Source organism: Hibiscus syriacus, unplaced genomic scaffold (assembly GCF_006381635.1).
Source record: "Hibiscus syriacus cultivar Baekdansim isolate YM2019G1 unplaced genomic scaffold, ASM638163v2 tig00112988_pilon, whole genome shotgun sequence".
Taxonomy (NCBI): domain Eukaryota; kingdom Viridiplantae; phylum Streptophyta; class Magnoliopsida; order Malvales; family Malvaceae; genus Hibiscus; species Hibiscus syriacus.
The window spans coordinates 1,273,522-1,287,291 of NW_024063432.1; the positions used below are offsets into that span (position 1 = coordinate 1,273,522).

At 37.7% G+C, this 13,770-nt stretch overlaps 2 protein-coding genes and 1 pseudogene across 2 annotated transcripts; 2 read left to right on the top strand and 1 right to left on the bottom strand.

Moving 5' to 3' along the window:
* The first annotated feature begins 597 nt into the window (after positions 1–597).
* LOC120185007 (probable pterin-4-alpha-carbinolamine dehydratase, chloroplastic) lies at positions 598–2,897 on the top strand. The gene is made up of 3 exons (XM_039189342.1): positions 598–1,038; positions 2,302–2,494; positions 2,574–2,897. The coding sequence occupies exons 1-3, from the start codon at positions 676–678 to the stop codon at positions 2,663–2,665; spliced, it is 648 nt and encodes a 215-aa protein (XP_039045273.1). The 5' UTR covers positions 598–675; the 3' UTR covers positions 2,666–2,897.
* A 1,860-nt stretch (positions 2,898–4,757) lies between these two features.
* LOC120184998 (superoxide dismutase [Fe], chloroplastic-like) lies at positions 4,758–7,585 on the top strand. The gene is made up of 9 exons (XM_039189334.1): positions 4,758–4,878; positions 4,966–5,009; positions 5,715–5,789; positions 6,208–6,396; positions 6,472–6,643; positions 6,738–6,856; positions 6,990–7,016; positions 7,121–7,144; positions 7,253–7,585. The coding sequence occupies exons 1-9, from the start codon at positions 4,824–4,826 to the stop codon at positions 7,472–7,474; spliced, it is 927 nt and encodes a 308-aa protein (XP_039045265.1). The 5' UTR covers positions 4,758–4,823; the 3' UTR covers positions 7,475–7,585.
* A 479-nt stretch (positions 7,586–8,064) lies between these two features.
* On the bottom strand, positions 8,065–11,270 carry LOC120185105 (annotated as a pseudogene).
* Positions 11,271–13,770: the final 2,500 nt, after the last annotated feature.

Here is a 13,770-nt window from a genome sequence, read left to right on the forward strand (position 1 = left end):
TTAGGAATAATTACAATAATATTTTTTATATATTATTTTTTTAATTAAGTAATAAAAATAATTTTTTATTGTTTCGGGTCAGGTCGAGTGAAAACTTATTTTGGTCGGGTTAGGTCGGGTCTTGGGTGGAGGATTCATTGTTCTCGGATCGAGTCGGGTGGACCAAAAACCCTATCCATACCCATCCCTATATGTAAGTGATTAAATCAAACATATTATTAAAGAAAGTCTAGACAATTTTCTTTAAATTTAAACATCAACTAGGATATATCAATTATTAGAATATATAAGTGATAAAGATAAAACATGTTATTATACAAATTAATTTAACCTCCAGATCAATAATTCTGTATAAATTTACTTAACTGTCACATTAGTAATTTTGTTAACAATTAACCCTTAGTGGCTTGATAGAAACTGTTTTAATATTTCAGTGGTCAAAATAAAACCATTCCAATAGTTTAGTGACCGACACAGTAGTTTACCCAATTGCAAAATTTCCTTTGATTTGCACGTCTAACACCAGCCACTAGCAGATTGAATGGTCAGGAACCAACCAACCAGAGTGAGTGCCGCAGCTTTAAAGCTGCTTGAAACACTTTTCAAGGGACCAGATAAGGCTTCCACCACGAACTCCTTCTTCTTCTTCTTAGCTTCCTTAACCGCCAGCCTCCGATGGCCTCCACCTCCGCCGCTCACCTCCCCCTCACTCTCCTCCTTCCGCCTGTCTCCTCCTCTCCGCGCCGCCACTCAGTCACGGCTTTTCCTTATCCGTCAACTCAGGGTCAGAGTCGAGTCTCCCTCAGAACTCGAGCCATTAGCGCCGATGATTTCTTGGGTGATTTCGGGGCTCGGGATCCTTTCCCAGCCGAAATAGCCAGTGGGTTTGCCGAGAAAGTGTTGGGAAATGTTGACACCGAGCATAAGATCCTTATTCCCAATGCCACGGCTCTCTCCCTTGCCCAGCAAGATTGCTCCCCTGTTTCTCCTTTGCAGCCTCCCATGTCACTCGATGATGCTAAGGCTCTGTTGAAGAAGGTGATTTTGCCCTTTTCCTTTTTGATGGTGATTTCATGTTAATTGGGATTGCATTGCTTTTCTCTAGTTTCCGTTGTTAGCTTTGTTGATGCTTTAGCAATCCTTCAAATTAGAAGGTATTGTTCATTAGGTTTGGCAATCTGTTTTGGAATTTCAAATTTAGGGTGTGGAAATTATCGTAATTCCATGCTTAGGAAACCCCAATTCATGTCTTGTATTAGCAGCTTGGAAGACTCTGATTTATGGCTGTAAACTTGTCAAGTGGAGCTCGAGTGAGCTTAAAATTGTTAATTTCAACTTGAACTCGAAAAAATTAACTCGAAACACACGAGACTTAGCTCAATTGAAGCTTTAACTCGGTTTTGAGCTCAATCCTAAACCATGATACTAAATACCTTATATTACATTTTTCATAAAAACAACATATAAATGTTAAGGTAAATTAGGCATTTGGTACTTAAACTGTTAGTTTTTTTTATCTATTTTAGTACCTAAACTTTTAATTTTTTCAAAATCATATTTAACGTTTAGTTTTCATTTTATTTTAGTATCGGTCGTTAAAAAATTAACGCGTTTAATACCTAAACTATAAGTTTTGATCCATTTTAATACCTAAACTTTTAATTTTTTCAAAACTTAATTGTTAAATTTTGAACGATTAAAAATATGAAACAAAAACTAAAGTTTTAACGGTGGGTTCTAAAATGAAACAAAACCTAAACTTTATGTATGGTTTTGAAAATATTGAAAGTTTAGGCATTAAAACGGATCAAAATTGATAGTTTAGGTACTAACTACGTAATTTACCCTAAATGTTAATATTATTAATAATATAATTAAAAAAAATTAATATATTATTTTTTCGAATTGCTTACAATTTTTTCGATTTAAGTATCAAGTAGTTCGTTTTGGTTTATTAAGAATTCATGTCAAGTTCGAACTCGAGTCGAATTCATTCAATTCATGTCAAACTCGAGTAGTCGTAATGCCATACTCTGATTTAGTGCTGCAAATCTATGTTTAGAAAACCCTAACCCATGTCTTATATTAGCAGCTTGAAGAATCTGATTTAGTGCTGCAAATCTCCTGCTAGAGTCTAACATTTCAATTAAAGATTTTTCGGCCGCTGGCCGAAACGCTCATCGTTTGAAAGCAAGCTTTTAAGCCATACGAAAATGGAAAGATACTCTGTTGATAACATTTTAAGCATCTTTAGTTATTACTGGGAATTTGTGTTGACGATGAGATAGCTTTTGCTTGTAGGTTGTTGGCTGGAGGCTGTTGGATGAAGAAGGTGGACTTAAACTGCGGTGTTTGTGGAAACTGAAAGATTTTAAATCCGGAGTCGAACTCGTCAATCGGATCTGTAAGGTTACGGAAGCCACCGGTCATTTTCCAAGTCTCCACTTGGAAGAACCGAATCAAGTCCGGGCTGAGCTATGGACTTCGTCGATCGGTAAACTTTCCGACTTACCGTTTCTCCTTTAGCTGCCTACGAAAATCATTCACCTTGCATGAATTAGCTTGAATCGCAGGTGGCTTGAGCATGAACGATTTCATCGTGGCTGCCAAGATCGATGCAATAAAAACATCGGATCTCGCTCCCCGTAAACGAGTTTGGGCATAGATCGAAGCACGTCGGTTTTCGGAAACATCGGAGCATGTGCGATGAAACCATGGAAGTCATGGGACTCGTGAAATTCCAATGCTGTTGCTGAGAAACGAGTTAATGGCCTGGTTTGATTTCAGAAATGTATCAAGTTTAGCCAAGAAAAAAACTGGAAAATCAAAAGCATAATTGAACCCTAATGTCGATTTCTGAATCGATTCTTGTTTATAATGATTATTTTCAATTTCGTTTACTTTTTTTATCAAAGATAAGATTACATTCATTTAGAAGGAATTATGGCGAGATTTTGAGATCATATTTTATCATATCATAGTCAACAAATTAACGTTCAACTTAGATTATCATCAAATTTTTAAAGGAAAATGACGAGTTTAAATGATATGAATAATCGAATAATCATTTCGTAACTTTTAATAATATGAGACTTAATAAAATAATATCTTATAATTAAATGATCATTTTATAACTTTTAATAATTGGAAGATTAAAAAAAACAACACATACTATAGTCGGGTCGGAACCATTTGTTTACTTTACGTAGGGATGGGCACAGGGTAGGGTAAGTTGGTTTTTTGGTCGTTCCGACCCCGACCCAAAAATATATTATCTAAAACCTAACCTTGCCCTGCCATGATAAATTTTAAGTTTTTTTCCGCCCCGGTCTCGTTTCGATTTTTAAACTAAAACCTTAACCTCAATTCGATCTGATTCAAATATATTAATATTTTAAAATAATTAAAATAATATATTTTATAATAATGTATTTATAATTATTTATTATATTTTAAACGATTATAATAATTTTTATATTTTTAATAATTAAATAATATACTTTAATAAATATAAAATTTCTAAAAAATTCAAATATATATATATATAAGAAAATTTAATTGGGCTAGATCGATGATTTTTCACCTATAACCCGACTCTCGTCCTGCCCCAAAGTTCCATCCCGAATGTCAAAATTAAAAAAAAACCATCTTTATAAAGTTGAGTTGAGTCGAACCCATCAAATTCTTATCAAATTATTTCATATATAAAAACAAACTTATTGAGATTCGATCATCATAGATGTCTGGGTGTGAATATTTAATGTTGCAAAGTTGAAAATTATCTTTAATATAAAAATAAGTGCACAAACTTTGCCTCAAAATACACTGTAGTGCCTAAAGAATTTTTCGTTAAAAATAGGTGCATAAAGTTTCAAACGTTATACTTTTAGATACCCGGACGTTAACCGTCGTTAAATATCTTTGTTAAGTGGCACGTGTTGAAATTTTTGAGAATTTATTTAAAAATTTTAAAAATATTTTTTTAAAAAAACCAAAACCCAAAATAGAACCCCATGCAGCTCGCCTCCCCCTTCCCCCTTCCCGAAAGTCGTCGGTCGGCTAGCAATGATCGTCACCGGCATCATCACCGACGTCGACCTTTGATCAATCTCCCATTGGTTTTCTGTCGTAATATACCACCGTTTTTCATGGATAAGTGTTCACAAGTTCGTTGGATTTTAAGCCTCCGTCATCATTTTTCATCGATTTCGGTTGATTCTGATTTCCATAAGTCACACCGCCGTCACCATTCGAACCACCATGCTACTCCGATCAAAACCCAACCATTCAACAACGACAATGATGGCCGGAGATGACCGACTACTGTTTGGGTTAGAAAATAGAAATTGGAAATTAGAGATTTGAATATTGGGGATTTTAAATTTAGGGATTTTAGGTGACTGTAAGAATGACGATTGATCAATGGGTGGGTGACGACAGGTGGGTAACCGTTCGACGATGACAATGGTTACCGGAGATGGCCAACGACGATTGACAATGGGGTTGAAATGAGAGATTTTATTTTTTTAGGGTCTTTTTTATAATTCCATAAAAAATTGGGTTTTAATAAATAAATTAAACCTTTTTTAAATTTAAAATTAAATGTATTTCGAGATAAAGGTTCTCATTGTTCCAATTTAATTGGAACAATCTTACTGGGAACAAGAATATCCGGACACCATCCAACGTGGCGACCTCGGGTTGCTTAAACCCTGATATCGTAGTTAAACTGTCAAACCTCTTCTATCTCGGCTTCCGTCTTCTCTATAGTTACCATTTCTAGAAAGAAAATTTAAAAATTTCCAAGGAAACCCGCTGGAAGAATGGCGGCAGCTATGTCAATGGTTACTTCATCAAGCTTCACATTTCCTTCCCAAGGTTACTCCTACTGCTTTTGCCACCATTGCTACCTTCTTCTTTCTCTCTTTCTATTAATTAGCTAATAGTGGAGCTTGTCAAAACCAGGACTTCGCCTACCCACTCGTAGCCACCCGTGTATGAAACCCCAGGTTCTTCTTTGCCCCATTGCCTTCCCATTTATCCATACTGTGTTTCCTCTCATCTGTTCTTTTGTTTAGAGGATTTTGGCTTACGAAAATGGAATGTGGAGTGATGTACCCATCGTGTTCGACGAAATGTCTCGATGTTGAAGAGCTTTCTAGTTTTTGAACTGCTTGCATTAGCTAGAATTCATTTGTTTTCATCCCATGGCCTCGTTCTTACCATAGCTATAAACGAATAGAATCGAGCTCGAGTATTACTATTTACTAAGTTCGACTCAAAACTTCAAAGCTGAGCTCAAAATTTGTCGAGCCTCGTTCGAACTCAAAATTAAAAATTAAAGATTTACTCGAGCTCGAAACAACTTGAATTCAAAACATTATAAGAATTAACTGGATTGAAAGTTTGAACTCGAGCTCGGTTCAAGCTTCAAGCTTAAATTTGAACCTTAACTTTCATTTTTATAATATAAATGTTAATATTATTTAAAAATTAAAAATTTTAATATATTACTTTTTTCAGTTAAATATCAAGTTACTCGTTTCGGTTCATTAAGAACTCAAGTCATGTTTGAGCTCGAGTGAGTCCATTAGAAATGAGTGTTAACCGAGTTTTGATCAAGCCGAACTCGAGTAACTCGGGATATATCTCTTCTCATTTACATTTATCTCATTTACATTTCTAAGCCAAAGAAACTATTTTGTCTTCTGCAGAGACGCATTATGAGGAAAGATGCTTCAAATGTTATAACGGCAACATATGAGCTGAAACCACCTCCGTATCCCCTGGTAAAAAAACTCAAAAGTTATATTTTCTGTATCGTTTTTATTGAAAAATGCAATCTTTTTTAGTAGCTTCCAGTGGGTGTTAATGGGGCATAGTTAGACCCAAGGATATAAATCTCTGTTGATGTCGCGTTGCGATTATTACGATTGCGGATATAACGGATGTTATTGAGGTCATTACGAGTATCGCGGTCATGCAATAATGGTTTCAGATGGCACCGTTACCGCTATATAACGGCCACTATTCCGATAGCGGACTTGTTGCTTCCTGTTGGAGATATAATATGTTACTTTCTTTAGAGAAATCTTCTAGCATTTGTTAATGTTCATGTCTGAGCTCCAAGGCAAATAAGAAATGATGCAAAGAAATAAACTGAGCTGCAAACAATGTTAAAATTTTGTTATTTCTTCATATTCCCAGAATGCATTGGAACCCCATATGAGCCGAGAAACCCTCGAGTATCATTGGGGAAAGCATCACAGAGCCTATGTGGAGAATCTAAACAAGCAAGTCGGAGGAACAGATCTAGAAGGGCTGTCTTTGGAAGACGTTATCATTGTTTCTTACAATAGGGGTGACATACTCCCTGCATTCAACAGTGCTGCACAGGTATATGTCATACAAATGAGTGAATCTCCAATGGCGTATTACGTTTTTCTTTCAAGTTTTATAACCTGTTTGCAGGCCTGGAACCATGATTTCTTCTGGGAATCAATGAGACCAGGTGGTGGAGGAAAGCCGTCCGGGGATCTTCTAGATCTGATCGAAAGAGATTTCGGTTCCTTTGAACGATTTACTGAAGAGTTCAAGTCTGCTGCAGCTACACAGTTTGGTTCCGGCTGGGCATGGCTTGCGTGTATGTGACCTCTTAGAATAACATCTGTGCTTTTTCCATTAAAATTATCTAGTTCTTGGCATAATTTGGACTTTAATGTGTCGATTCTACCCAGACAAAGCAAATAGGCTTGGTCTGGAAAACGCGGTAAATCCTTGGTCCTCGGAAAATGATAAGAAGCTCGTAATCGTGAAAAGTCCAAATGCTGTGAATCCACTTGTTTGGGACTACTTTGTGAGTACCTACACACTTCTAATTCATCTTACAACCATATATGTATGTTAGCTAATGTAGAAAGCAATCTGCAGATGCTATTATATTTATTAGTTTGATGCATCTAACATTATCATCTGTTTATTTTCCACAGCCACTCCTCACCATTGATGTCTGGGAGGTATGCCATTTTTTTCGGTTTGAACAATCTGATATTAAATTATTCCCGAATTATTCGTTCAACTAATACTAATTCCACTGGTGGGATATGTTCTATGTCGACAGCATGCTTATTACCTTGACTTTCAGGTAAAGTTTTAATTGCTTCGACATGTGTGATGAAGAATTTATTTGTTGGTTCCGATGTAATGTTGTCAAATGAATCTAAAAAAGTACGTAAATCTTTTCTTCTGGCAGAATCGACGGGCAGAATACATATCGATGTTCATGGAGAAGCTTGTATCTTGGGAAGCAGTTAATGATAGACTTGAAAAAGCAAAGGCTCAAGCAGCTGAGAGGGAAATGGAGGAAGAGAGGAGGAAAAAGGAAGAAGAAGAGTGGAAACCGACTAATGGCGATGATGATGATGAAGGTTTGGAGATGTATGTAGATAGTGGCGATGATTCAGAGGCCGAATGAATTCCGATTAACATACAATGATGGTATTAGAACATCATGTGATTTTATCTTCATCGTATCTCCGAAAGTCATATTGAGGTAAGTTTTTGCGGCCAAGGAACTAGAGATCATTCAGTTCTTTTCTATTGTATTCAAATCTCAGACCATACATGTCTCAGCTCGATTGTTGGTCGATTGTACTCCAACGTATAGCTTCGTGTGAAAATTAAATCGAATCAAAATCGTGTGCAATGTTACAGAAAATCGAAGTTCATGTATCGCGTTACACATTTCACCAGAATTTTGACATTTATCGAATATAAAATGATACAATACATTTATTGTTTGTACATTTTGAAAATGGTAGAAATTCAGGAGTGTTGGGAGAATGAAATACATACTCCATATGTATAGTTTGACAAGTTTTGAAGCCTTACTTATATACACGATGGATACTACCCAAAAATCTTCCTACATTATTTACATGTACAAATTTACATCAGGGAATAATATACTGTAACCGGAGAATTGAGAGACGAATGACAGATGCTGAATCCGAAACGGAACTGTTTCACGAAAAGGAATAATATACTGTAACCGTATTCGACTCATGAAATCGTAGGGTACCAGGAATAAGTGACTAGAACATGGATGCTGTATCAGACAAGCTGATGTCCCGGTTTGATCGACTTGTAACAATGGGGTTTCCCGAAGCATCCAGATCGATAACAGCTGTTTCTCCAGGCCTGTAATCTCCGGCCAGTAGGACTTCACTCAGGGGGTCTTCAACTATCAACGTAACCGCCCTCCTGAGGGGCCGCGCACCATATGTCTGGTCATAGCCTTGTTGACAAATGTGGTCCTTGATTGATTCAGACACCTCCAAACCAATTCCCAGAGACAAATCTAGCATTAACCTCTTGCAGCATCAGGTTTACAATCTCAAGCATCTGAAAAGACACCAAATTGATATGACCGACGGTGTATCAATATACCATAATCCAAGATGATGATAAAGAAACTTTACAGCCTTGTATCACCTCTTATTCTAAATCTCGGAAAATTTCCACGGAAAGGTACAAACCTGAGCTTTCTGGAGAGACCGAAAGACGACTACGTCATCAATCCTGTTGAGTAACTCGGGACGGAAATATGCCTTCAGTTCTTCCATTACTAGAGCCTTCATTCCAGCATACGAAGTTGCTTCATTGTTCTCGAGTATGAAACCGATGGAGCCACTCCTACCCTTTGCGATCGCAGAAGAACCCACATTAGAAAGAGATAACATGATTAAGCCGGTGACATGGGCCAAGAGATACATTACCAAAAAAAATCCTTACATATGCGATTTTCACGTATTAACTGGTTTCCTTTCGTGCCGGAATAAAAAGTTATATCCTTAAATAAGGCTTATCTAAGATTATATGGCATACCCAGGATATCTCAAAGAGAGAAAAGGCTTGAATAATAGCATGAAGCCTTACCGACCCGAAATAGCATGCTGCTAAAGCTTTTGTTAATTCAGTTTTGCCAACCCCGGTTGGACCACAAAAGATCATTGCAGCAATTGGTCTATCTGGATCCTTTAGGCCAACACGAGATCTCTTAACAGCTCGAGAAATGGCAGCGACAGCCTCATCCTGACCGATAACCCTTTTCTTAAGCATCTCATCAAGGCCAACTAGAAGCATCCTTTCATCTGCAGTGATCTGCTTCACTGGTATCCCTGACCAAACCGAAGCAACTGTTGCAATATCTTCTGGTCCCACCATTATAGGTCTGAAAGAATCTCCCCGAAAAATTTAGTTGGTTGTCCGACAAAGCGTAAAGGTCCAAGAAGCTAATAATATGCAACCTTCAACATGAGCCTAGAAAGAAAGAAAGAAGAGAAAAGGAAGCATACTCGGCTTTCTCTGAAGTTGACGGCAAAGGGGATTCCAGGAGGAGTTCACTGGAATCATCCGCATCGGAAGCACCAGCATCAATTTTCAACCTACTGGCCATGACCTATCCATGACAGAAGTGCCGAAGGGGGATTACAGGCTTACAAATCAAAAGCTAATGTACACATAGGATAGAAGATATTACCACATCATGCATTGCTTGAACGGCTCTGATTTCTTCCCAATAATCATCAGGTGTCTTTGAGAGAATGTCAGTTTCTTGCTCTCTTTTCCTCCTAAATGCCTCAATACGAGCTCGACTTCCAGCCTCATCAATCAGGTCAATCGCTTTATCCGGAAGATACCTATCAGCAATGTATCTTGCTGACAGGTATACAGCAGCATTTAGTGCTTCCAGAGTGTATCGGCAGTGGTGATGAGACTCATACTTTTCACGCAGACCAAGCAGTATCCCAACCGCATCCTCCTATAAGGTATCACATCACAACCAAATAAGAGGGAAATAGACGATTACTTGCATATAGTATAGTTCGCATTAAAACCAACCTGACTTGGCTCATTGATCCATACTGGTTGGAACCTTCGAGCTAAAGCTTTATCCTTTTCAAATTGGGTTCATATTCCCCAATAGTTGTTGATGCGATACACTGCAAAAGATATACTATAGAAGTATAGTCCAATAAAAAAATGAAAAATAAGAGCTCAATTAACGAGCATAACTTATTCCTCCAAAGTGCACACATCAAAGTATGACAATCATAATAAGAAGAAACACAACATCTATACTAAAATATTAAGGCGTGCCCTTGTTGTCCTCTACTCATATAAGAAAGCTCCGAAGAAGAAAGGGAATTGGACTCCATTAGAAGGAGCAATGGTGTAACCTTTTCATTCCAAGAGGTAATCCAGATATATGACCGATGTTTTAGACATTTCGGGTACTCTTCAAAATTACCATATGAGAAACAATTACCTGTAATTCACCCCTACCAAGTGCAGGCTTCAGTAGATTCGCGATGTCAAGACCAGATCCCTTGTTTCCCCGGCCGACCGTACCAGATCCAATAAGTGTGTGGACTTCATCGATAAAAAGAATAACATTACCTAAAGAACAGGCACACCAAAGTATGAGAAACAATAAAATAGATTTCAACTCCCAAAAGAGAAACTCCTCATTGCAGGCACCTGATTTTCTTGTCTCACTAATCAGAGCAGTAACACGTGCCTCCAATTCTCCCCGCTCCTTTGCGCCTGCCATGAGCAGTCCTACGTCCAATGACATTATTTTTTTATTCTGTGCACGGAAAGAGCAAAATATCAATAAATTTTGGAGATATATCATAAAAACTCATTAGAAGTACGAAAATAAGAATTCGGATCAAGTAAATGGAACTAGCTATCCAGAATATCAATGATTTGTGAAAAGGCAGACCAAGGGAAATGCTGGGATTTCTGCCTGTGCAATGCTAATCGCAAGTCCTTCGGCAATGGCTGTTTTACCAACTCCGCTTTCACCAAGAAGAATCGGGTTATTCTTGGTGCGACGACAAAGTATCTGAATAATTCTTTGAACTTCATTCTCTCTGCCAATAACAGGATCAATGAATCCCTCACTTGCACGAGCTGTAAGATCCACGCAGAATTGAGCCAAAAAACTTTTCCCTAACAATCGCATGCCATGTACAAAACATTGCCCTCTTATTCTCAAAAAAAATAACCGTGAAGAAAGAGAACGAATGCATCAAATTTCTACCTTTGGGCTTGTCGGGGGACCTCAAAGGACCTGGATAACCGGAAAGAGATTTTTCACTCGTCTTTTTCGACGGCAATGAAGGTTCCCTACCATCTTTTATAAGCTCCCCTTGCAGTCTGGTGACCGCTGCGGCTGCCAAGTGATTTATATTTGCTCCCAATTAGGGAAACAAAAAAAACCCAACCCAACGGAGTAAAATCGAAAATCGAATTAAACGGAGACGGAGAAAAATCGTTTATATTAAATGGGGACGGAAAAAACTATTAAACAGGGACGTGTTTAATAATCTCCGTCTCGATTACCCGGTCCAATAAATATTAAAAATAATTATATATATATATATATATATATTAATAAATTTAATTTAAATTAAAAAATATTTATAATATTTATGTATTTAATTTAAATATATACCCGACCCGATACCCGTTTAAATAACCGTTTATGTTAAACGGGATACCCGTTTCCCCGCGATTTTCTCCGATTACCCAATGGGAATCTCCGTTTAAATCCCTGCGGTTTTTTAAGCGGAGACGGGTACGAGTTTTTTAAAGGGGGACGAGGACAGAAGGACCAATACCCGGCCCGTTGCCATCCCTACTCCCAATTTGAGATTTTCAGCCAAAAAAATTTAATGACATGAAACTTGCATGTGTCTCAAGCAGAAATCACTTGGCATATCAACCAAGTGCCATAACTAGTATGTTATATCTACATTCAAATGCATGGTTTCGCAAAACTTGATTTCGTCCGCGATACAACGGTTTTGCCACCGTCTGAGTTACCCGCTACACTCGCAATAGCGCCCAATAGCACCCGCGACGGCGACGGCCACAATCACGGTAAACCCAAAATGACCGAAAACATAACCGCGACCGATTTAAAACCCTCTTCAAATGTTAAACTTAAATAGCGATTCACGACCACAATAACGCCCGCTATATAGAGGGCGAAGTGCCGTCTGACATTGCTATTTAAATCCCTATAATAACTATCAAATGCCAAACAAATCAAAACAAAACATATTCTTGATATATATATATATATAAACAACATTAAAATGGAACAAATTTGCTCATTTTTAAAAGAGAAAAAGAGAACCTTTTAAGGACCCGAGTAGCACTTCCATCATCAACTGTGAACAAACCAATAGCAATATGCTCCGGTACGATGAAATTGTAACCCATAGTCCTCGAATACTCCACGACAGCCTCAAAAACCCGTTTCGTACTGATCGAGAACGGCACACATCCGTCGAAGAAACTATAGGCCCTCTTTGTTTATCACCCGAATCCTCACCCGAATCACGGTCACCACCTTGCCAAATACCACGAACGGCCTCACGAGCATTATCGATTCTCAAGCCGGTCCCCAAAAAACCATTGGTGTCACGATCCTCGCCGATCAAACCCAGCAAAAGATGCTAGGTAAAAACCATGTCTATGCCCAGAGATTTGGCTTCCCTCTGGGAAAGGATCACGGCTTTGATCGCCCGCTCCGTGAAACGCTCGAAAACAACAGAAATCTGAATGGGTTTCCTTCTTTTACTAGAATGGAAATGTTTAACACGAAACAAGTGTTGGTAAAATAGACTGCTGCAAAACGAGGCGTTAGCACTGACTGAAAAATATTACATAAAATAATCAATCAGAATGATAACCGTGTCGTGGTAATCCACTGCCTTAGAAGCAAATTCGCCCCTATGTGTGTAATATCTACAAGGGACGAACAACCCCCTAAGGTTAACACGGCTCTCCAAGAATTCGTATACCCGAAAACTGGAGTGAACTTGGTGGTATTGCTCTTCTCTCAACTCAAACAACACTCAAAAGATATGAGTGTTTCAAAGCAAATGTTTGCTTGGGATTTATCAAAGTGAATGAAATTGTCCTTTATTTATAGGCTAAATAGTGAGGGCAAAATAGTCACTTCCAAATCACAATTTAATTTTATTAAACATAGAATTAAAATCCTTTAAAAGACTGTTACAAATTGAGCATTACCAACATTCCCCCACTAATGCGAAAGAATTCTTTCGTAAAGATGAGAGCAATGAAGTTAAAACATGAGAAGAGCAATAGCGAGATTAGTTGCTTAAGCACTAGTGAACGTATATGGAACTAGTACATAGTGATGATGAGCAATCATTCTCTTAGATAAGTGAAACTAGTCTGGAACTTTCTAAGATTGGGGTAAACTCATAACACACAACTAACTCCTTCATCCACCAAAGTTCTCGATGTGTCTACAAAGAATATATACAAAAGTGTATATATGTTTAGCCCTCTTTCCTCAGGATTCTAATAAGTGTACTAGAAAAATGGCCCAACGTTTTTCATAGAAGGTGGCTAATCTTTTTCACTTACGTAGGTTATTTCATCAAGTTTATATCAACATAAACCACTCAAACTGAGCTATGAAATAATTAAGAGCTTTTATAATAGCTCAACCTCACAAAGGGTATGGTGACTTTCTTCAAGTTCATTATTAATGAACCACCCAAACTCTGAGATAAGAAGTCATTAAGAATAAATATTCAGCCTCATAATTCGGTGAATTCAATATGTCCTTCTCACTAGGAACTCCCATTCAATATGTCCTTCTCATTAGGAACTCCCAAACTCTTGGGTTTGAATTCATTAAGAGTTCAATAAAACTCA

Coding starts and splice junctions, on each gene's coding strand:
- LOC120184998 (XM_039189334.1), top strand. CDS start 4,824: ATGGCGGCAGCTATGTCAATGGTTACTTCATCAAGCTTCACATTTCCT. Junction 4,879..4,965: donor CTTCACATTTCCTTCCCAAG/GTTACTCCTACT, acceptor TGTCAAAACCAG/GACTTCGCCTACCCACTCGT. Junction 5,790..6,207: donor AACCACCTCCGTATCCCCTG/GTAAAAAAACTC, acceptor TCATATTCCCAG/AATGCATTGGAACCCCATAT.
- LOC120185007 (XM_039189342.1), top strand. CDS start 676: ATGGCCTCCACCTCCGCCGCTCACCTCCCCCTCACTCTCCTCCTTCCG. Junction 1,039..2,301: donor CTAAGGCTCTGTTGAAGAAG/GTGATTTTGCCC, acceptor TTTTGCTTGTAG/GTTGTTGGCTGGAGGCTGTT. Junction 2,495..2,573: donor GCTATGGACTTCGTCGATCG/GTAAACTTTCCG, acceptor CTTGAATCGCAG/GTGGCTTGAGCATGAACGAT.